General features: G+C 40.4%; 1 protein-coding gene across 5 annotated transcripts in view; it reads right to left on the bottom strand.

Moving 5' to 3' along the window:
• Positions 1-22721, bottom strand: part of LOC147322253 (A-type potassium channel modulatory protein DPP6-like) — a 270187-nt gene that overhangs the window by 40496 nt on the left and 206970 nt on the right. For all 5 annotated transcript variants that reach the window (XM_086306731.1, XM_086306732.1, XM_086306733.1 and 2 more), the window contains one exon: positions 18004-18102. In XM_086306731.1, coding sequence (XP_086162857.1) covers positions 18004-18102 — 99 coding nt within the window. The remainder of the gene's footprint in view (positions 1-18003; positions 18103-22721) is intronic.

Below are 22721 nucleotides of genomic sequence, written 5' to 3'. Positions count from 1 at the left end.
GCCTCGAGACACTTCACAGATACCACAGATCTCTCAAATCCTTCCCATCACCACCCTTATATAAGCCCTCCTGCTGAGTTCATCATTTTAGACCTTATCATCACTCCTTCACCTCTCCTGCTATTTGTTTTGTGCTCTTTCAAAGACACAAAGCCATCTATTCTTTCACAGGACCCTAGGCATTATGTCTTCCCTTCAATCTACCTCTTTCTAGCTCTCTCTCTTCCCCTGACGTTCTCCCTCTTACTTTCCTCTCTGCCTTGACTTGCTGTGCATTAGCCCAGAGCGCTGTTTTCTCCTCTGATCTATACCTTTCCATGGCAGTATGTCTTATTAAAACAGCCTGCTGCCCTGGGCACAGCCCTAACCCAGCCTCACTCCAGGGAGTCAGAGGGAGCGGCAAGAAGGTGGGAGAGAGGGGGGCAGAGATGCAAGGCAACATAACTTAAGTGAGGCAGACAGAAAGAAGGCCACAGATTTACATAAAGTTTGCATATGAGCTTTATGGACAATTTTTTTCGGGGCGGGGGACTCTGTCCTCCAGTCCACATCCTAATGTTTGCACAGGTTTCTGCATATTCATTTGAAAAATAAAGTAACAGCTACTAATTGAGGCTCACTGAATTGAGCAGATTAGCATTGATACAAAAAGATGAACAAAGTGATGACAAATTAAACAAATTAAAACTGAACTCAATTTGTTCAGAGTGATCAGATTATCTTGATGGAAGTGGTCCCTTCCAGGACGATCATGCCTTCATTGATGAGGTTTGATGAGTATGAAGAATGGATCGGTTCTTACACACAGCTTTTCTCCTCAATGCGCTTCATGCCACACGTCTCATACACCCATTCACAGAAGGACTTTTTTCGTTATCTGCATGCTGTCTTGCTAACTTTTACACTCCGATGAACACAGTAGCAACTCAGGGTTTAGTATCTTGCCCAACAATATTGCGGCATGCATAGTGGAGCAGCCACCAAAACCACCAACCTTCCGATTAGTAGACAACCTACTCTAAGCTGGTCCTAAGCCTTAGCCAACAACCACTGTATATTATTCAGAACTGAATAATGGCCTTTGTGGTCACTAAATCCTAATCCCACTCTTCACATATAGGAGATTTTGTACAGACAGTACTTTCCAACATCATTAAAACACTAAATGAGGGAATATCTAGTGGAATAATACTGTTCCAACCCTCCAGTAGAGTATTAGAGGCTTACAGAATCAATACCAATCAATATCAATACAATGAATTATTCTGCTGGTCCAATACCTTACTAAGGCATTTTACTAAGTCTAAGCGAACATCACTAGACCGCTCTCTCTCCTGACACCTCTTCCAATACTTCAGAAAGGTCAGTCAAACATTCTGGAAGGTGGTTAGGAGAGATAATCTCTCCAGCCTTTTCAGGTCTTTTCTGGGGCCTCCTCACAGTTGGACAGTTCCAAAGCACCAGGAAGCACCTAGATCAGATGCCAACCCAGCAAACAAAGTCATATTATCTAATAATTTATGGAAATCTAGAAAAAGATAGCCTGAACTCTCAATCTATAGACATCCATCAAAGACATCCAACCCTAACGATGCTCTGCCATTACTTTTAACAGATGAGCTTGTTATGGTTAGCTCCCTTTTCTCTCCAATAATTTGCTCTTACTATCATTTTTTCCCCAAGGCTGATGTTTGTTTCATGAGCGCATAAAACTTTGTTCAAAAATTCTACAGGTTCCTTAAATATGCCTTTGCAACCTGGTCTTTCTGTTTTTGAAGTTTTTCAGGGGTTTGCATCTTGTAGCTAATCCTCAGATGTTACAGTCATGAAGTATTGATTGTTGGCAAGGAAACATGTCCATGTAAGTCCCAGAGAGCATTCTTGAGTGGCTGTGCAGTCATTAAGCTTGCAGTATGCATGGATTTCTGCTCCTTCACAAGACCTCTGCCTCTTCATCTACCAGCTCATTTGTCATTTTTGAATTTATTTTTGCATTACTGCTTTAATTTAGTAGTAAAATGCTGTTTCCTGCCAAGCCATATTCTTTAATATTCCTACAATAGATTTTTGCTTTTTGAGACACATTATGAAAACCTTAATTTCCATGGTAGCCTATTTACTTATCAAACTGAAGTGTAAATTTCCACTCTCGTGTTTGATAAAATGGTAAATAACAAACAGCTGCTCAACAAGCACGTAGCCATTAAATTTAGGGACGTGTGTTAAGAGGGGGCGCATCTCAGGCCATTTTTCTTTTTTCTCAACGCTTGTGTTAATCTACTGAAATTAAGGCTGAAAATTGGTTGCATAATTGCGTGAGTTCTGATTAGACAGAAACATTGCTGGAGGCTCAGACAGTGAGATACAAGGTAAACAAGCCAAAGCCCTTACGTCCTCTTAAGTTGTGAGCTGGAGCAGCCAGACTTTTTTCAAAGCATTCTCCAACATGGTGCTGCTGCCTCACCTTTTGTACCTCGTAAGTTCACTAGTGTCCATAATATACTCTACAGCAAAATGGCTAAAAGATGTATCTATCCATTTGAATTTTTAGCATTTGTTGTTGCAATCCTAGTTTTTAGCACCTCACTTGGTAAGAACAGGCTCACCATCATTATCAATATGACTGATGGCCTAACCTATGCAAACAAGACTCACATTGTACCAAATTATTCATCCACCTGTCCTGACACTTCAGTAGCTTCACTGTACTCTTGGCTTCATTAAAATTCCATTCAAACTTTATGGTTCATGTGCAGAATGGCAGGTTAATTAGAATGACAAATTAGAGAAGGCTAGTTAATACTACTTCAAGGAAAATTGACTCTAGTAGTCTCTCAAAGTTAAAAGGAATCCATAATGCTAATTTTCAGCTCCATTTTTAAATGTTACAGTAGCTCTGTGAGTGGTCAGGCTGTCTGAAATAATGTGACATCATACATAGACATTGCAAAAAAAAGTAACAACACTGTAACAGTTCAGTGTTAAGATTTTTTTAATACAATGCTGCTGATTTTTCTGTCTGTCTGAGATCTTTATCCGACTTGAGGTTTTTCGAGAAGACATAACACTTCATTCACTGCATTCACTGCTCTCCGGAGAGTGTTCCTGGGTGAGCAGAGTCTTTAACAAGCATGTTATCAGAAACAAAACCACAAAAGCTTTATTAATCCCAGCAGGGGGATCGTGCTGTAACAGTTGCTCAAGACTGTCGAGGCTGTAAATCACACAAGAATACAAGAAACACAATATAGTACAACAAATCCATGAAAGCACTGGAAGGCCGTGTCTTGTATTTTATAATAGGAAGGTAGAAGGTAAGAAGTCACCAAAGTTGTATAAGTAAACCAACAAAAAAGGGGAAAAAAAGACATAATTCAGTTACTGTTGTAACTACTCCTTACCCTAACCATGAAGTGGGAGCACAGATCAACTGTCCTCTCATCCTGAGCATAAAAGTAATACATATAAGGAAATAATTTATGCATCACAAAAGGGAATGGAAATATATAGTACTTTAATGGCCCTAACCTTGAACAGTTCCCTCCACATAATACATCACCATGTGATTAAAAACCGCAGTGAAACGGGTAGTTTCTTTGGGCTATATTATAAGTCCTGAGGTGAGCCAGGGTTTCAGTGTTAACTTCTGGATGAAATGGAATTTTTCTTGTCAGTTCCAGGTCATTTGTCCATGCCCAAGGCTATGCATGATGACTGGTTTGATGAAAGTGACACAAGCTGCTGGGGAAAATTATAGTGTCTGTCAGTGGCTAACTAAAACGAAGTCTCCAATACAGAAATACAGCCCTAAAGCTTAGATGTGCAGTAAAATATAGGTTAATAAAAAATTCAACAGGAGTTTTAATTAAAAATCGCTCTTTATATTTCTAGTAATTTGGCTTCTTTCATCTATGGCTCTTCAAAGGGTATTCCCCATAATAGATGTGTTTATTTATCTCCACTGCTGTAAAGCAGGACAAGCAGCACCACGGAATTCAAATTCTATTTTTGACTTACTTGATAAATGAGTGCGCTACCAAATGAATGGCAGGGCAAACAAATGAGCAAAAACCTCAAATATGAACTTGCTGAGAACACATGAAACCACCCACGGCTACAGCCAACCTGCTTCTGGCCAGTTTTCACAGTGGAAGTCATTTATGTTTATCAGGAATGCCAATCAGTCTCGCCTGCTGGCCTCATTACTCACCGACACTTCAGCTTCTCAATCCACAACCAGCGCTGGAAAAAAAACCCCCAAAAAAACACATGCCAATTTATTTCTGCTTCACGCTGTTTAACATTAGGGATGAAGAGAACGTTTTTCTTTGTAATTATCTGATTTACTTGGACCTTGAGTATATCAAGGCAGTGGGGGGGACAGTAAAAAAAAAAAAAGAAGGAATCTACAGATCAGAGAAATCAGTGCTATGTTTAAAGAACTAAACACTCAATAGACCGCTTGCATCAGGATCCCACAGACAGGACTTTTATCTTAGACAAGGCAAGTTAGTTTCAGTCAGACCCACTATAGGCAAACCAAGTTTCTTTCCCTTTTGCAGCGATTAGACCACCCTGAGTCTTCCTTTTCAAGCTGTTCCTGCAAACCACTTTGAAACCCACCCTTTTGTGCTGTAAAGTGGCTTGCAGATGCAGTAAATTGCTCAACAGCAGTTTAAATAAAACAAACTATATGAGATTTGATATTGTTTAGACAGCCAACACACATTTAATAAAAAGAGAAGTGGAGTTGAGAATTTGCAAAACATGAAGTCCTCAAAAACTCTCCCCTCACCTAACTCCATATTCCCTTCAAGATGACTCTCACAGGCTTATAAAAGTGTTTTCAGGGTGCCTCCATCAACTTAGACCTTATTGCTTTTTGTTGCCTATCAACTCAATTTGAAATGAATCCTTGAGTACTATTATTGATTTACCTCACAGCCAATAAAGTGACAGTCATTTCATCAGTTCCAGCTGCTCATGTACACCTCATAAACCCACGGCCTCTGTTGCTGTTTGATTTGCACGGCTTCAATGTGCTTTAGCGTTTCCTTCAATGTGTGTGTTATAGTGCAGCACTACTGTGTTTCTTTGTGCTTGCAAACAAATTACTGAACTTGGATAGAAAATAAAAAAACAAGCATATGCTCATAACAATTAAAATCATTCGGGAGGGGGGGGGGGGATTCTAAACAAAGTATTAATGACACACAACATAGCAATGATCAGCCGGTCTTGTTTAAAAAGATATTACAGTGAGTTACCTCACTGTTCAAATAAACACTTATTCATTATTCACAAAGTAAATCATAGAACCGTTTGAATCCGAATGTTGACAAGTACATAATAATTGCATGTGGATTCATTAGAAAAAAAATGCTCCAAGCATAAATAACTGTGTTTGAACACAATTATCCGACAGGCTTCTAGCTGCTGGGGGATGCTCAAAGTGTTTTATCAATGTAATACAAACACAGCTAAGCTAGAATCCTCAATGATATGGCAGATATGAAGCTGCTGATTTAAATAATTATAATTGTACACCGTGTGCAGTAAGTGTTATAAGGATTATTGTATTCTGTATAAGGTTGTCTATTCAAACTACATACACAATGATTAAGCATATGTAACTGTAAAATCATGAGAATACCATAAACAAAGTCTATATAAAGTAATTAGTCTTAGTTGTAGCTGCTGAAAAGAGTAGAAAAATATTCTGACGTGTTATTTAATGCTGACGTTCTTGTGTACTTCTGCTAATTAACATCAATTCTGTCTTCTGCAACAAGAAGAAGACAGCACAACTGGTGTTTTTCAAGCACATTTGCTCATTATTATTATGCAGCAATGTGGTGCTGAGGGATTAGACTGTTAAAAGTATTTTTAAAAATTAAGAACGGCTGTAAAAACAAAAAGAAACAGCATGTGAAAGCAGCTTAACCAAGTCAGACAGCTGGAAACATCAAAAAGGCAAAAAGACAAAATTTGATTGAGTTAGCTGAATCAGGTAACTAGCTGATCAAGCTATCTTCAGAAGTCTGTTAATACACACACACACACACACACACACACACACACACACACACACACATATATATACATATATATCTATATACATACATACAGTGGGGCAAAAAAGTATTTAGTCAGCCACCGATTGTGCAAGTTCCCCCACTTAAAATGATGACAGAGGTCAGTAATTTGCACCAGAGGTACACTTCAACTGTGAGAGACAGAATGTGAAAAAAAAATCCATGAATTCACATGGTAGGATTTGTAAAGAATTTATTCGTAAATTAGGGTGGAAAATAAGTATTTGGTCACCTCAAACAAGGAAAATCTCTGGCTCTCACAGACCTGTAACGTCTTCTGTAAGAAGCTTTTCTGTCCCCCACTCGTTACCTGTATGAATGGCACCTGTTTGAACTCATCATCTGTATAAAAGACACCTGTCCACAGCCTCAAACAGTCAGACTCCAAACTCCGCCATGGCCAAGACCAAAGAGCTTTCGAAGGACACCAGGAAAAGTATTGTAGACCTGCAGCAGACTGGGAAGAGTGAATCTACAATAGGCAAGCAGCTTGGTGTGAAAAAATCAACTGTGGGAGCAATCATCAGAAAATGGAAGACATACAAGACCACTGATAATCTCCCTCAATCTGGGGCTCCACGCAAGATCTCATCCCGTGGGGTCAAAATGATCATGAGAACGGTGAGCAAAGATCCCAGAACCACACGGGGGGACCTGGTGAATGACCTGCAGAGAGCTGGGACCAAAGTAACAAAGGTCACCATCAGTAACACACTACAACGGCAGGGAATCAAATCCCGCAGTGCCAGACGTGTTCCGCTGCTGAAGCCAGTGCATGTCCAGGCCCGTCTGAAGTTTGCCAGAGAGCACATGGATGATACAGCAGAGGATTGGGAGAATGTCATGTGGCCAGATGAAACCAAAGTAGAACTTTTTGGTATAAACTCAACTCGTCGTGTTTGGAGGAAGAAGAATACTGAGTTGCATCCCAAGAACACCATACCTACTGTGAAGCATGGGGGTGGAAACATCATGCTATGGGGCTGTTTTTCTGCCAAGGGGACAGGACGACTGATCCGTGTTAAGGACAGAATGAATGGGGCCATGTATCGTGAGATTTTGAGCCAAAACCTCCTTCCATCAGTGAGAACTTTGAAGATGAAACGAGGCTGGGTCTTCCAACATGACAATGATCCAAAACACACCGCCCGGGCAACAAAGGAGTGGCTCCGTAAGAAGCATTTGAAAGTCCTGGAGTGGCCTAGCCAGTCTCCAGACCTCAACCCCATAGAAAATCTGTGGCGGGAGTTGAAAGTCCGTGTTGCTCGGCGACAGCCCCAAAACATCACTGCTCTCGAGAAGATCTGCATGGAGGAATGGGCCAAAATACCAGCTACTGTGTGTGGAAACCTGGTAAAGACCTATAGTAAACGTTTGACCTCTGTTATTGCCAACAAAGGTTATGTTACAAAGTATTGAGTTGTATTTTTGTTATTGACCAAATACTTATTTTCCACCCTGATTTACGAATAAATTCTTTACAAATCCTACCATGTGGATTCATGGATTTTTTTTTTCACATTCTGTCTCTCACAGTTGAAGTGTACCTCTGGTGCAAATTACTGACCTCTGTCATCATTTTAGGTGGGGGAACTTGCACAATCGGTGGCTGACTAAATACTTTTTTGCCCCACTGTATATACATATACGTATATATACATATACACACACACACACACACACACACACACACACACACACACACACACACACACACACACACACACACATACATATATATATATATATATATATATATATATATATATATACACACATATATATATATATATATATATATATATATATACACACATACATATATATATATATATATATATATATATATATATATATATATATATATATATATATATATATATATATATATATATATATATATATATATATATATATATATACACACATATATATATATATATATATATATATACACACACACACACATACATATGTATATATCAAAAAGTTGTTTTCATAATGATTCTATTAAATTAATACTGTAACATAATACTTGACTTTTGTGACAGAAAACAATTTCTATTTCTCCATGTACAAAAGCACTTTGGTTAAACGTGGTGGTTCAAACTTGCTGCCGACTCTCTGGCAAACACTGTTTGCTAGGGAAAAATGTGTATTCCCTGACTGGTTGCTAGAGGTTGCTGGTAGTAATTAGGTGAAACTTATTGCAAAAACTGAATGGTGCTGCAGTGACAAACTTCCTTGTGCTTTAGTCTCCTACAGCTCACAGTAGGTTTCCATAGACTGTGCAAACACTTGCCAGCTACTCACCAAGCAGTAGTGAAACAGTGACACACTTCTAATCTCAGATTTTGATGTTTGTCAAGTTTGTCTACCCCTTAGGGAGTAATTGGCAAATGTTTGCAGACAAGCTGGCTTCTTCCTTTAAACAATAGTGAATAGCAACCAAAGCAATCACAAGGAGGTTTCTGGAGAAGCGCCATCTTAGTGACCAATTTCACCTACTGACTGCCAGCACTCTCTAAAACCAGTACTTTCCAACTGATTGGAAAATAAACATTTTTCACTAGCACCCAGTGCTTGTCATAGGGTCAACAATCCACAAGGTTCCACAGCCACGTGGAAAGTTTAAACCTGCAGATAGAGCATTTCAAAACACTGTAGTTTAAGACCTTGCCTCTTCCCCTGAGGCTGGATTCTGGCTGATAAAAATTGCAGTACTAAGATTTGACCTCAGTAAAACAGAATTTTAAAACTAAAGCCAAGGGCTGTTGAGTGCAAATGAATCCCTTTTTAAAAGATTTGATCACTGGTTTATATGAGAATTTTTACATCACAGGCTCTTTTCTCTGCTTTATTTTTTAAAAGCAAGTAAGACAAAACTGTATTCAAAGGAGAATCATAGAAACATGCATCTGTGCAACTTATTTTTAGGATGATTCCTAAGTTGCACAAACCATGAGTGGAAGATCTGCCTTTCAGTTTTTTTGTTGCTTGAAAGTTGGATCAAAGATGACATCCAACTGTTCAGAAGCTGCCTTGACGTTAGCAGCTACGGTGTTAAGAGACTGATGAATCTGTCATGAGACACACAGAAGCAACTATATCAATTCCAAAGTCTGTTTCTGTATCAGACGCTTTCTTTTTACTTGCTTGGTTTTTTGTTTTGTTTTTCCCTGGAAATTAAAAACACATCAGTATATTTTACAGCTTGTTTCTGTCAAGCAACTAGTTGTTGTACCACCCTTCGCTGCTGTCTCAAGGTTGAAAAGCATGAAAGATTGAACTTCAGTCTGTGCAAACACATCCTTTCCAATTAAGCATCAAACATATGGTAAAATTAGAGAAGCTCAAAGGGAGAAACGTACACCTGCTCGTTCTCGTATTGGTAGCATTTTTTTAAAAAGCTGATTTTCTGTGACAACAACTGGATACGTACACTGACTATATGGGCTAATTTGATATGTCTCAGTTGTAGGAAAGAGGCCCAATGCAGAACTTCATTCCTCACAAAAGATCATAAAGGGACTGAAGCAACTGTCTACTCTTTTTTCCAATGTGAACCCTTTACATAAATACTGTGCATCACTTGAAACAAGGCTGTTGTGCATGCATTAAAAGCCCACACAGTGACAAAACAAACATCAGTACGCTTCACCCATATTGAAATCACAGTCACGAGCCCCTCTCAAAGTCACGGCGACATCCCCTTTGTGAAGCCCTGACTGGTTGGCCTCTTTACAAATGGCTCCCCCTTAACCATATTTAACAAACATCAGTGAGACAAGTGGTGTCCTGGAGTGGCAAACAAGAGAAACGTGGCCATTAAAATGGCAAACAGCTGCTGTGAGCGCTTGTGTTGCGTCGCACAGGGCTGGCTTCACCTTGGTGGTGCGAGAATGATGTTGATGCCATGCCTGTTTGATTCAGATGGAGTGGTAAAAAAAGAGGCATATGTGAGAGATCAATGCTAACTGTGCAATTACCTAACCAGGGAGACAGTGATGGCCTTATTGCATGATTAGAATAGTGATGAGGGCAGGGTAAAGGAGTTTATAGCGTTTAAATTAGATATATCACAAAACTTGAGGATAATTTAAGTTGCTTATAACTTGGCCATTGTTCCTGTTGGTTATGTATCTATCTAAAACATTGATAAGATGTAGAAAGACAGAAGACAGCTACAGTAAAGGTATATGTTGAAGAGATCAGTGGACAGCACGTAAATGAGCCCAGTCACCAAGCTTATAAACCCAATTTATTTTGCAATAAAACTGAAAGTGAGGAAACTTATTCATAATAAAACCAGATAGTTTGCCTAGGGAACAAAATGGATGTTTACCATGCACACAGTTCAAAAGATAAATTTTCTACTTGCCTTTGTTTTTATTTCTGAATATGTTTAGTTAGAGCCATGTTCTGACAAGTAACAGCATGACGGCACTCCCACTGTGCTGGCACAGCAGAGCTGACAGCACAGAGCCCCGGCAAAGACAAAAAAAAATACCTAAGAAAGTTTAACCTAGCTGCACTGGCAAATGAAAAGCTTTCAAGTGTACATCCCTGACAGATTTTCTTATATCTATATTTATAATAAAGCAGAATATATTTACTGTTTGACTGATTGCTGCAACAGAAGATAAAATAATTCACGGTGATCTCAGTAGATGTAAAAACAGTGCTGGCTGTTTTTGCAAAATAACCATCATGGATTGTTTTTCATTGGCATGCTTCAACCTGAAGCAACAACACAATGCCCACAGCAATGAGCTTTTAATTATAAGAACATAAAACCTGCTAACTTGGAGGTTTGTTTAAAACCCGTATGACTGTTTAACGGCTTGTGTTTCATGCCGTCTGCCTCCTGTTTTGACAATTTCTCTACATACTCAGATTTCGGCAATCACTTGGTAAGCTAAATAAAATAAAGATGGGAACAATAGCCAAAGGCACTAATGATCCAAATTGTGATAAACTTAAGAAAAAGCATCAAAATGAAGAAAGAATCGCAATCCCTGCAACCTTTGTTAGAAGCAGATAAGAGCCCCTAATGAGGCTTAAGTATAGCATATATTTAAGCTAATGCTATTGGAGAAGATATGAGGAAGCATTATGGCCTCATAAAAACAGCCTAATATACAATCATTATGGATTCTCAAGGTTATATTTAGTCTATCTCCAGGGAATTGATTGATAGATGGAGACCGGGGGCAAAACATAAAACTGAGCTAAATTAGGTTTAAAAAAAAAATCCATTTCAGCCTCCAACAAAGGAAGCCATTATTGTAAATTCCTCGAAACAGCCCTGAAAGCATGCAAGTTGGATGAGCACTCCACTACTAAAATGGCACACTAACAAAGAAAAAACATACAGCTTCTGGGTCTCTCTGTCTCCCTCCTTGTGAGGTGTATTTAATGGTATACTGAATATAACTGGAGATCAAGGCTCAAACTGTCAACAGCACAAAAAAAGGGAGAGGATGAAAGAGTGAACTTTTTTCTGATGATATGCCTAAAGTTTCTTGGTGAATGCTGTGATGTGTATGGATTCTTGCAGAGCTTGTTTTCTGTACAGCACTACTCCTTTTTTACTTCATGCTAAAAAAAAAGGTTAAGAGAAGCAGAAAATGAGCACTATTATTTGTCATTAATCATACTGGTCTTAATTCAACCACACCTCTTCTGCCACAGTTTGAACCTTTGCTGAAATCATCCAAGAACAGATGTTTGCTTCCAGATGTGTACAGCACTACTGCAGATTGTGATATCCATCATGGTTCACTCAAGCATGATCCATTTGTTTACAACTTCTGGGTCACAGCTAGTAACGACAACAAATCAGCCACACGAGAGACGGCTCATCCTTAAGCACATATGGGGAACTGCGGCTAAAACAAACAGACAAATCCAGACAGAAATTTATTCAGCTTGTCATCTGAGATCCAGAGGAACGGCATCTTCCTGTCACTAATATAACAAATATGGGTTTTCAGCTTTCTAATTACAGCCAATCACAGAGGAGAAGGTTTTGCAAATTCGGGATTTGAGAGGAGATTTAACAGCTGTGTCCTTTGTAGGAGCCATCTTAGATGTTTTGATTGAGGGAGACCGCTTCGCTGGGCACGAGAGAAGACAAAATCCACCTCATTAATCCTTCAGCTGCACGGATCCCTCACATCTTCGAGCTGTGATCGCTCTCTTCAATGCCAAACTAAGACGTGTGGGGCTGCATCAAGTCGCCGTTTTACCTTGATGGAAAATAAAGTATATAATTTTCTCTCATTGCCTCCCTGAGGTGCTGTCAGTGTTTATGCTGTCACAGCGTCGCTATTAAAAAACAAGCGTCAGAAATTGGTGGTGATGAATTGTAACAATGGCAACATCAGCACACTGTCACTGATCAAAGAAAAATGAGGGTTGAGGTTTCAGGTAATTGGTTCGCTATTGGTGCATATGGAAAATATTCTTTGGAGGAATTTCAAGCAGTAAGCACACATGCACAACAGTGCACGTGCAAATGCAAAAGCCTACAAACAAACAATACTGATTACTTTGATTGCACATCTAATATTTACTAAAATGCAGTGTGATGCTCTTGCACAGTCTTTGGTTATAACAATAAAAAGAAAAAAGCATTACACGTATTATTCTTTGTATAATTAATTATGTTCTACTAATTAGGCTGTATGAAATGGTTAACAGTCTCATGAGGGGTTATTTATTACACATATATTTTATACCCCAGATTTTGTTTCTGCATTTTGAGGATGATGTGCTCTTGCTGGGTTCATCCAGCAGTGACCTCCAGGTCGGACTGAGGTGATTTGGAACCGAAGTGTGAGGTGGCATGGATGTGAATTAGCTTCTACATGTCTGACACCATGGTTCTGACCAAGAAAAGGGTGGACTGCTACAGCTACAGGTTGAGGATGAGTTATTGTGTCCAGCGGAGGAGTTCAAGAGTGGAACAGAAATAGAGCGTGCGATTGACAGGCAGACTGGTGAAGCATCTGCAGCATTGCAGATTCTGTACCAATCTGTTTTAGTGAAGAGACAGTTGTGCGTGAAGGCGAAGCTGTCGATTTACCAGTCCATCTGCGTTCCTGCCCTCCCTTATAGCCATGAACTCCGGGCAGTGACCAAAATAATAAGAATGTGGATACAAGCAGCAGTAATGAGATTCCTCAGAGGGGTGTCTGGGCTCAGGCTCAGTGATAAAGGGGGAGAAGCTCAGCAGTAGCTTTGCCTCAAAATGAGCCAATTGAAAAGCTGTTTGAAGCAGGTGAAAACCTGGCCAGCAGGAGCCATCTCTGCTCTTCAGGACTGTTTTGAGAGCACTGACTGGAACATGTTTAGAGAGGCTGCAACTTACGGCGACTTCACTGACTTGGAGGAGTACACATCATCAGTGTCCAGCTATATCAACAAGTGCACCGATGACGTCACTGTCTCCAAGATCATCATCTCACGACCCAACCAGAAACCGTGGATTACTGCGGAAGTGCGTGCACTTCTAAGGACCCGAGACTCTGCCTTCAAAGAGGGAGATAAGGTGGCGCTTAGAAGAGCGAGGGCTGAACTTTCTCGGGCCATCAGAGAGGCGAAGCGCGCACACGCCCAGAGAATCCACAACCACTTTAAGGACAGCGGCGACACACGACGCATGTGGCAGGGCTTACAAGCCATCGCTAACTACAGGACGACACCACCTGCCTGTGACAGTGACGGCTCCCTCCCAGATGTGCTTAACAACTTCTATGCTCGGTTCGACAGGCAGAACGACGTGGCGGCGAGGAAGACCACCCCTCCTCCGAACGACCAGGTCCTGTGTCTCACTACAGCTGAGGTGAGGAAAACTCTACGCAGAGTCAATCCACGTAAAGCTGCTGGACCAGACAACATCCCAGGCAGAGTGCTCAGAGAATGTGCTGATCAGCTGGCAAATGTTCTCACCGACATCTTCAACATCTCTCTGAGCAGTGCCGTTGTCCCCACGTGCTTCAAGGCCACCACCATCGTCCCCGTGCCCAAGAAGTCTTCTGTGTCCTGTCTCAATGACTACCGCCCTATCGCACTTACACCCACCATCATGAAGTGCTTCGAACGGCTCGTCATGAGACACATCAAGACCCTGCTGCCCCCCTCACTGGACCCAATGCAATTTGCATACCGCCATAACCGCTCAACGGACGACGCCATCTCCACTGCACTCCATCTTGCCCTGACACACTTGGACAAGAAGGACTCACACGTCCGAATGCTGTACATAGATTTCAGCTCAGCATTTAACACGATCATCCCCGAACAACTGATCGGAAAGCTGAGCCTGTTAGGCCTGAACACCTCCCTCTGCAACTGGATCCTGGACTTTCTGACCGGAAGGCCTCAGTCAGTACGGATCGGGAACTGCACCTCCAGCACCACCACACTGAGCACTGGGGCCCCACAAGGCTGTGTGCTCAGTCCTCTGCTGTTCACACTGCTGACTCATGACTGTGTAGCAACACACAGTTCAAATCACATCATTAAATTCGCTGATGACACGACCGTGGTGGGTCTCATTAGCAAGAACGACGAGTCAGCGTACAGAGAGGAAGTGCAGAGACTAACGGACTGGTGTAAGGACAACAACCTGTCTCTGAATGTTGACAAGACAAAAGAGATGGTTGTTGACTTTAGGAGGACACGAGGCGACCACTCACCGCTGAGCATCAACGGCTCCTCTGTGGAGATCGTTGACAGCACCAAATTCCTGGGTGTACACCTGGAGAAGGACCTCGGCTGGTCCCTCAACACCAGCTCCCTGCACAAGAAAGCCCAACAGCGTCTCTTCTTTCTGAGAAGACTGAGAAAGGCCCGGCTTCCACCACCGATCCTGACCACCTTCTATAGAGGAACTATTGAGAGCATCCTGAGCGGCTGCATCACTGTCTGGTTTGGGAGCTGTGCCATATCAGACCGCAAGACCCTACAGCGGATAGTGGGAACAGCAGAGAAGATCATCGGGGTCTCTCTACCCTCTATTGAGGACATCTACACCACACGCTGCATTCGCAAAGCCACCAGCATTGTGGCTGATCGGACACACCCCTCTCACACACTCTTTACACTCCTGCCATCTGGAAAAAGGTACCGAAGCATTCGGGCACGCACATCCAGACTGTGCAACAGCTTTTTTCCACAAGCCATCCGTCTCCTCAGCAAAAAGGGACTGACTGATAAACACGCACACACACACATACACTAGCATTATCACTCAGCTTAACTCAAATACCTCAAAACATTGAGACTGGACTGACTAACCAACACAAAGCGCAAACACACTGACCTACACCACCAAACCATCGCACACACCAACCTGTAAATGCTCTTTTGCACAATATTATTACTAGATATATTATATATTATTATTTTTTTTGCACTAACTTGTCTTGTAGCACCTTGGTTCCTGGAGGAACGTTGTTTCGCCTCACTGTGTATTTTTAAACTGTATATGGTTGAAGTGACAATAAAGTTGAACTTGAACTTGAACTTGAACTTGATTTGACTGTTTCGGTCTCACTGATGTTCTGATTTGTTTCCTACAGTGTGGATCAGAGCTGGAGCTTAAAGGAAGATCTTTATGTTCAAGTTTATCCACATTTGTGGGACTGCAATTCTTTCTTTGTGCATCTGCAGAGACTCCACTCCATCCTTATTTCTTCTGCTGTTTCTACAGAGAAGAAGTTTTTTCCACATTTTAATTCAACCAGTCAAAGGCGTAGAAATGTGACTGAAGCTGTGGCCTGTTTACCTCTTCATCTACAAAGATCTGAGAGAGAAAATCCAGCTGTTCAGTTGTCAAGGATAAATGTAATAACTTCAGTGAACCAACTCAGGCCTTCACTCATTTATTCTCTGACATGTTACAGAGCTGATCAACGTAAATAAACAGATAAATAAAGCAGAAACATGAATAAAATCTACAGTTTGTTGTGTGAGAAACAGACACATCTGTCTAAGACTGAGTTTGAACTCAAACTTTACAATAAACCTGCTGAGCTAATGAAGCAGATGGAAGGGAGCAACGTTATTCACTGTAATGTTATGAGGAAAAATGTATAGCTCACCTCAAGAGAAGCAGCTGAATTGCAACAGGACTGTTTCCCAAAGTGAAACTTAACCCAAACTCTTCACTTTTCTAACACATCGTTAGACCTACTGAGCTGTGCAGCAGCTTGCTCGAACACCGCATCATTTTGAATGAACAATTGTCAGCTACTGTAAAAGTAATAAAAGCACAATTTCCTTCTTCAAGCTGGATTTGAACCCAGAACCTCTGAGATAAAAGTCTCTTTAACCAGCTGAGCTCTCTGATTGCTTTGCCTTTGCTGAAAATAATTCCTGCTCATCCAGAATTCACTCCGACGCTCACAGCCAGCGAACTTCACTCACAGTCCCCCTCGAAAAGAAAATTATGCAAAAACCCTCAAATATGTACCAAATGTAAAAGAAAAGACACAAGTATGTTGGTTAAGATGTAAACCAGAGACTTTCACATTTCTAATTATTCATCACACCTACTGAGATATACAGCAGCTCATGCTGTCACCACATCAGTGTGGAGGTAAAACTGTGTCAAGAACAATTAAAAGCAGAATTTGGATTCAAACCCTTTAGTTCTATATTTAGGACCACAAACTGACAATACTTCAGCAAACGTCTGGCTGAATCTTTAACCCCTTTTCCAGCTGGGTTTGTTGAAGTTAAATGGTGTCTTTCTTTCACACACTTGAATTTTAAGCATGGTCCACAGTAAGTTTGATGGGTTCAAGGTCCAGACTTTAAAAGGGCTGCTCCAAAAGCTTCATGCTTTATTAATTCTACAAGCAGCTTTCATGCGTCTTTGGGCATCATTGTCCTGTATAATTACTCGTTTACTTCCAAGTTTTAGCTTCATTTAGTTTCATTGAACAAATCAGTTAACTGAACAATCGTAGAGCAACACCATCTTTGAAGTGGGACCAACAGATCTTTCGCAATATCATCTCAAGCTGGCAAACTGTTTTTTGCAACAACTACACTATAAACGTTCTCTCTGTGTGGCAAAACTGAAAGGACAGAGGAAAAGGAGATGGTTTAGTAAGAGGTTCCTTTAAAAAAAGGAACAAAAATAATAAGACATCCAGTTTAGAACCAGGGGATTCAGTGTTGTGGTTGTCTCTCTTTCTTCTGTCAGAACAAATTAGAACCTGTTTGAGGTTTGTGTCTGACTAGGATGCCTTCTGGATGCCTCCTAGGTGAGATTTTTCGGGCATGTCTAACTGGGAGGAGACCCCGGGGCAGACCCCAGACATTCTGGAGATATTGCATCTCTCAGCTGCGTTAAGAACACCTCTGTATTCCCCGGATGAGGCAAAGGTAGTGGCTGGGGAGATTGAGGTCCATACATATCTGCTTACACAGCTGCCACAGCATCCCAGACACAGAGAAGTGGTAGAAAAAGGACGGATGTTTTTATACATCTCTTCCCAGTGTTTCTTAATGTAGTGGGGCTTATTTTTCACTTTATCTGTGCTACATCTGGTCTTTCAAATCCATTAACTAACTAATCCATTAACTCTAAAAAATAGCCCTGATCCCCTTTCCTTCCTAAAGCTCAAAGTAGAAAAGAAGCAATGTGGATATTGACAATAAATGAACAATCATATTGTGTAAGCCAGGGAGACTCGCTAGTACCCAATCCCAAGGATCAGTGAATCTAAACAATAAGCTCAAAGTTAAAGCTTTCCGGACTACAGTTATGTTTCCACTGACACAATTGCGGTAACAAAAATATCACCAAAAGCAGCTTTAGGTAGTGGTGTGTGAATAAAAATACAAATTCTAAAAACAACCTTGTCTCATTTTTAACACAGATACTTACTGCTTATCCATTTGGCATTTGGGTCATGAACCTTGAATTCCTTCCTAAAGAGGTCTCCAACTGACACCTTGCCCTTCAGAGCCAGACGGTCATCCTCACCTGTAGAGAAAACAACCACATCATCAGCTATAAAGGGCTCACATGCATGCCTGTGCTTAGTAATAACAAACACACAGCAAATGCATCAGTAGCCTGCTTTGTCTTGGAACCAACAGAAAATGAAAGTTGACTCAGCTGGCTGCGAGGGAAGTTATTAAAGGTAAATGCATTGAACAAATCATAACAGCTGTTATAGATATTTTGTGAGGGCTGTAGTAAAAAACATTGACTTATTGTGGAAATAGTTGATAAAGAAAAAGAGAGACGAGCACACGTCCCCATTCTGATTTTTATCCTTCCATGGCGAGTTTTCTTTATATCTTTTACTCCTTCCTCCAGATAAAGGAACGCAATGAAATTTGCAGTTTCCCCAAACTAGACAACAGCTGTCCTTGAGACCACCATAGAGACACGATAGGACACAGTCAGTCATTATATTCCAAAAAGACCTTACCAGGCCTGATCTTTTAAGGCCAACTCACTATAATATAGGGATCAACTCTAACTAAGGAAGGATACCCCATAGACGTGAGAACAACATAACAAAACACATGTCCAACCACAAACCTATAATTAACAACAAAATAACAATAATGACCTATAATATAACAATAATTCATTAATACATTAGATCAGATTCAGTAATCAGCTTGAGCTTACCTGATGACATATAGACAAATTAAAGAAGGTCTGACTCTGAATAACTGTTCATGTAATCCAGAATAAACTGCAAAAATTCATTAATAACAGCAAGCTAGTAAACAAGATTGACTTTTATCATCCAGTGCATAGTATCGTAACTGGCAATGTTAAAGTGGAGCTATTGTGCTTGACTTACTTTCTGTCATATATACTGTTACAATGTAAGATGATGATATTAAACTTGGCTAAAGTAATAATGGGGTCAGTGCATGTAAAATTAGTCCCTGTGAGCCAAAAACTCAAGCTTGGCTCTGTATAACTTCTGTGGAAGAGGATAACACTAATATGGTCACCTGAAGCATTGAGAGCGTTGATTCTTTTTTCTTGAGAAGCCACTAATGTTTAATGTTGAGGGTGTTTCTATATTGTATTTAGACTATATATTTGATGTTGCACTTCTTGGGTTTTTGAGTTTGTATGTCTCCTACCTTGGCAGGTCTCATTTGTAAAATAGATTTAATCTCAGTGTGACTTCCCGATTAAATAAAGGTAATAATGAGTAAGTGAATAAGGGCCTAGTCACCTAGGTCTAAAGTTCAGTCAGTGACAGCCTGACAATCACCAGCCACTAACCACAGAGAGTAACCTGTATTCCCCAACTGGTTGGTGAGCGGTTGCCCCCCCCAAAAAAGGTCTGTAGAGAATCTGGTTGGTGAAAACCTGCTTGCAACTGCTTTAGTTGCTAGAAGATTGCCGCGGTTGCCTGCAGTTTGCACAAAACAAGCTACGTTATCCACAAACTCTTGCCTGCTTCTTTTCAACCAGTTGTGCGTTAACTACACCTCAACTAGTACTTAGCAAATGTGTGAGGACAAGCTAATGTCATCCAAAGAAAACTAAAGGTGACCATGGTAATCTGCTAGCCACCAAAGGAATCACATGGCTATTTTTGGCGCAGCACCCTTTTTGCATCTGATTTCACCAAGTGACAACCAGCAACCTCCGGCAACGACTCACCAACTGACAGGGGAATACACACATAATTCTCTCGTGACCTGTGGTTGAATCGCATCCAATATATGTCAGACAACTCACAAGCAATGTGCACATGATGTCATGCAAGAAACTTCTGCTAGAAACTTAAGGATTATTTTGAACATGCAAAGCTACTCTAGTGGAGTCCCAAAATTAAAATACAGAGTAGTACACAATGCTAACAGTGTAAGAACTTCACACAAGACATTTTAGCACCAGCAATGATAGTTGGGTTTGTTTTTTATGACACAGATAAAACACATGGAGGGTTGAAAGCTAATTTCTTCCCATCCATTTCTGGTGGCACTGTTTGAAGAACTGACCACTACACAATGCCACGCTGCCCTGAGTGACAGTGTCTTATCTGTCAGTGGATTAAATGAAAATTAGAACTATATCACAGAAGATAATAGAAGTTATAGAAGTAAGATAACAGAGAAATAGTTAAGGAGGCCAGAAGGAAGAAAACGGGAAGAAAAAATTGTGAAGGCGGTGAATGGGTTATTCAACTATCAGACAAGACAGGCATCAATATGAATGATATTCAAATCAAAACAAACCATCATTTTATGAGACTTTGGTTATAGGAGCATTAACAATGTTTGAATTGCTGTGTAGAGGAGGAAGAAATGCATTTTAAATACAATTTAGAAAAAAAGAAGAGGTGAAATACAAACAGGAACATAAGTCTGAAATAGATAAAAATGATTTTCTTTGTACTTCTGACAACAAAAACTGAAGGAATACATAATGTTTTTTTTGACACATTCTGATATCAAACTGAATCTTAACAAGATTTTCCTGGCGGCTGCAAGTGTTCACCTTTCAAAGAATAAAGAGCTTATTGGAGATGGAGGGGGGAAAAAAACAAGCATAATAATAAACCAAAGCATCATCTAAGCTGCCTCAGGCCTTTGATTAGGACTAGTGTGGCTTCTGATCATCAGACCAGACGTGCATATTTACAGCAGATGCCTCCTGCAATTCTCAGTTGATGCTCATCATAACGTCTTCTGTCCCATTATATGACTCATTTCACATCCATGCGCATGGTGGGAGGATAGAAAAAAATAATGTGGAAAAAGCAATATGTGTTGAGCTTCTTTGTTTCTAGCCAGAGTGCTCTCACCCTGAAGTTTTGTTTTGGTGAATTTCAGACAACAATAGTTCGAGAGATTCAGACTTCAGCACGAGGACCCTTCACCGAGACACGGCACTTGATGGACATATTGGTTTCTATGGGGATCAAAGCAGTGATATTTTAGCTGCAGGACAGTCTTTCGTAAGTGATGTTTAATCCCACTGCTAAGCCTGTCTATGCTCATGTTGTGGCTGTCATTTTCTATGAGGTAACATTTTTGGCTGCAAGTATTTTTTTAAGGTCATCACATCTCTGCTTCGGCTGTCTTCAGCACACACACACACACACACACACACACACACACACACACACACACACACACACACACACACACACACACACACACACACACACACACACACACACACACACACACAATTCATTATGTTCAGGGTGCCTAGCTGTGCTAAAAGGTGTATAAGGAGGCTATAAACAGTGACTGCAGAGAGGATAGGAAAAGCCATGAAGACAAAAGACAAGTAGGGATGTTTTTCACCTCAGACAGCTGTTAAATATAGGACCTTTAAATGTCAAAAAGATAACCAGCAACAGGGGTTTCTTCTCACACTTTCCTTTGTTGCTGGTTCAAATATCCTGCGCATCAAGTGGGGACCATTACTGTACGTGCCACTATATCTTTCTAGTTAAACCCAAAATAACAACAAATGCTTTTAACTAAGTTTAAAGATTCATAAAATAGAATTACCTACTTCTCACAGGTAAAAGAAACTAAAAGCCAAACAGCCAAACAGGTTCTTGATTCCAGCTTTCACTGCAGCTCATTTTACTTCACTTGTATTTATGATTGGCATGTTCAAATTTCAGAGATCAGTGTTGAAATGGAACTACCTCACTGCTTTGTAATATGTCTGAAACGTGGCCTCTTACACAGTGTGTTTAAACGTCTGATTTAAGCTCAGTTGAATTGAGGAACATTTAGCTTTGTTTTGGGAGACTCTAGCCTCACATAAACATTTCATTTCCATCATGATACCGAAATCAAAAACAGGTTTACTTGTAATGCAGTAGTTTGATAAATAATAATGATAATAATGATAATAAAAATAATAAAACACCCTTACAAACTATATTCGGTTTATTTCTAATCTCTGGGAGGTCTTACTTCTGTAAAGGAGTACAATGAGCTAAATGGCAAAACATCAGTATCCTAAAATATCTTTTGTGAAATATCCACAAAAACATCATAGATTGATAGAAATGTGGTCACTTTTAATATAAGACGATGAGTAATTATGTGAATACGTAACAGAAACACACGGTCCGTGGAAAGTGTTTGTGTGATCCATGTCCACTTCCTCCAGAGACTCAGTTTTGGTGTCTCCAGGTATATTATATCAACTTTTTATAGCACAACTACAGAGTCCATCTTACGTTGCTGGCAGCTGCTTTAAAAATCTGTCATATCTTCTGCTTCTTTATCTTTTGGTTAGTCCCTTTAGGCTTTGCCACAGTGGATAACCTCGTGCCATCTCACCCTACCCCCAGCATCCTCTTCAGCCACAACCATGTTCTCCTTCGCTACATCCCTGAACCTTCTCTTTCATCTTCTTCTTTTCCTCCTGCCTGGCACCTGCATATTCAACGTGCTTTGTCCAGTATATCTACTATCTTCTCCACCTTCACTTCAGCCTTTCCTTTCTAACTTTGTTTCCAAACTAAACCTAAAACTGAGCTGTCCCTCTCATATACTCATTTCAAATCCGATCTATTTTGGTCACTCCCAGTAAAAATCTTAGCATTGCCAACTCTGCCACCACCAGCTCATGTCTTTTTGTTAGAT

The sequence above is a fragment of the Aulonocara sp. 'chitande type north' Nkhata Bay genome, linkage group LG9 (assembly GCF_057382095.1).
Source record: "Aulonocara sp. 'chitande type north' Nkhata Bay isolate Kocher_YH1m ecotype deep benthic linkage group LG9, A_spYH_male_GT1.1, whole genome shotgun sequence".
Classification (NCBI taxonomy): domain Eukaryota; kingdom Metazoa; phylum Chordata; class Actinopteri; order Cichliformes; family Cichlidae; genus Aulonocara; species Aulonocara sp. 'chitande type north' Nkhata Bay.
Note: the sequence above shows the minus strand (reverse complement) of the source record. Positions and strands in the feature narration are given on the sequence as shown.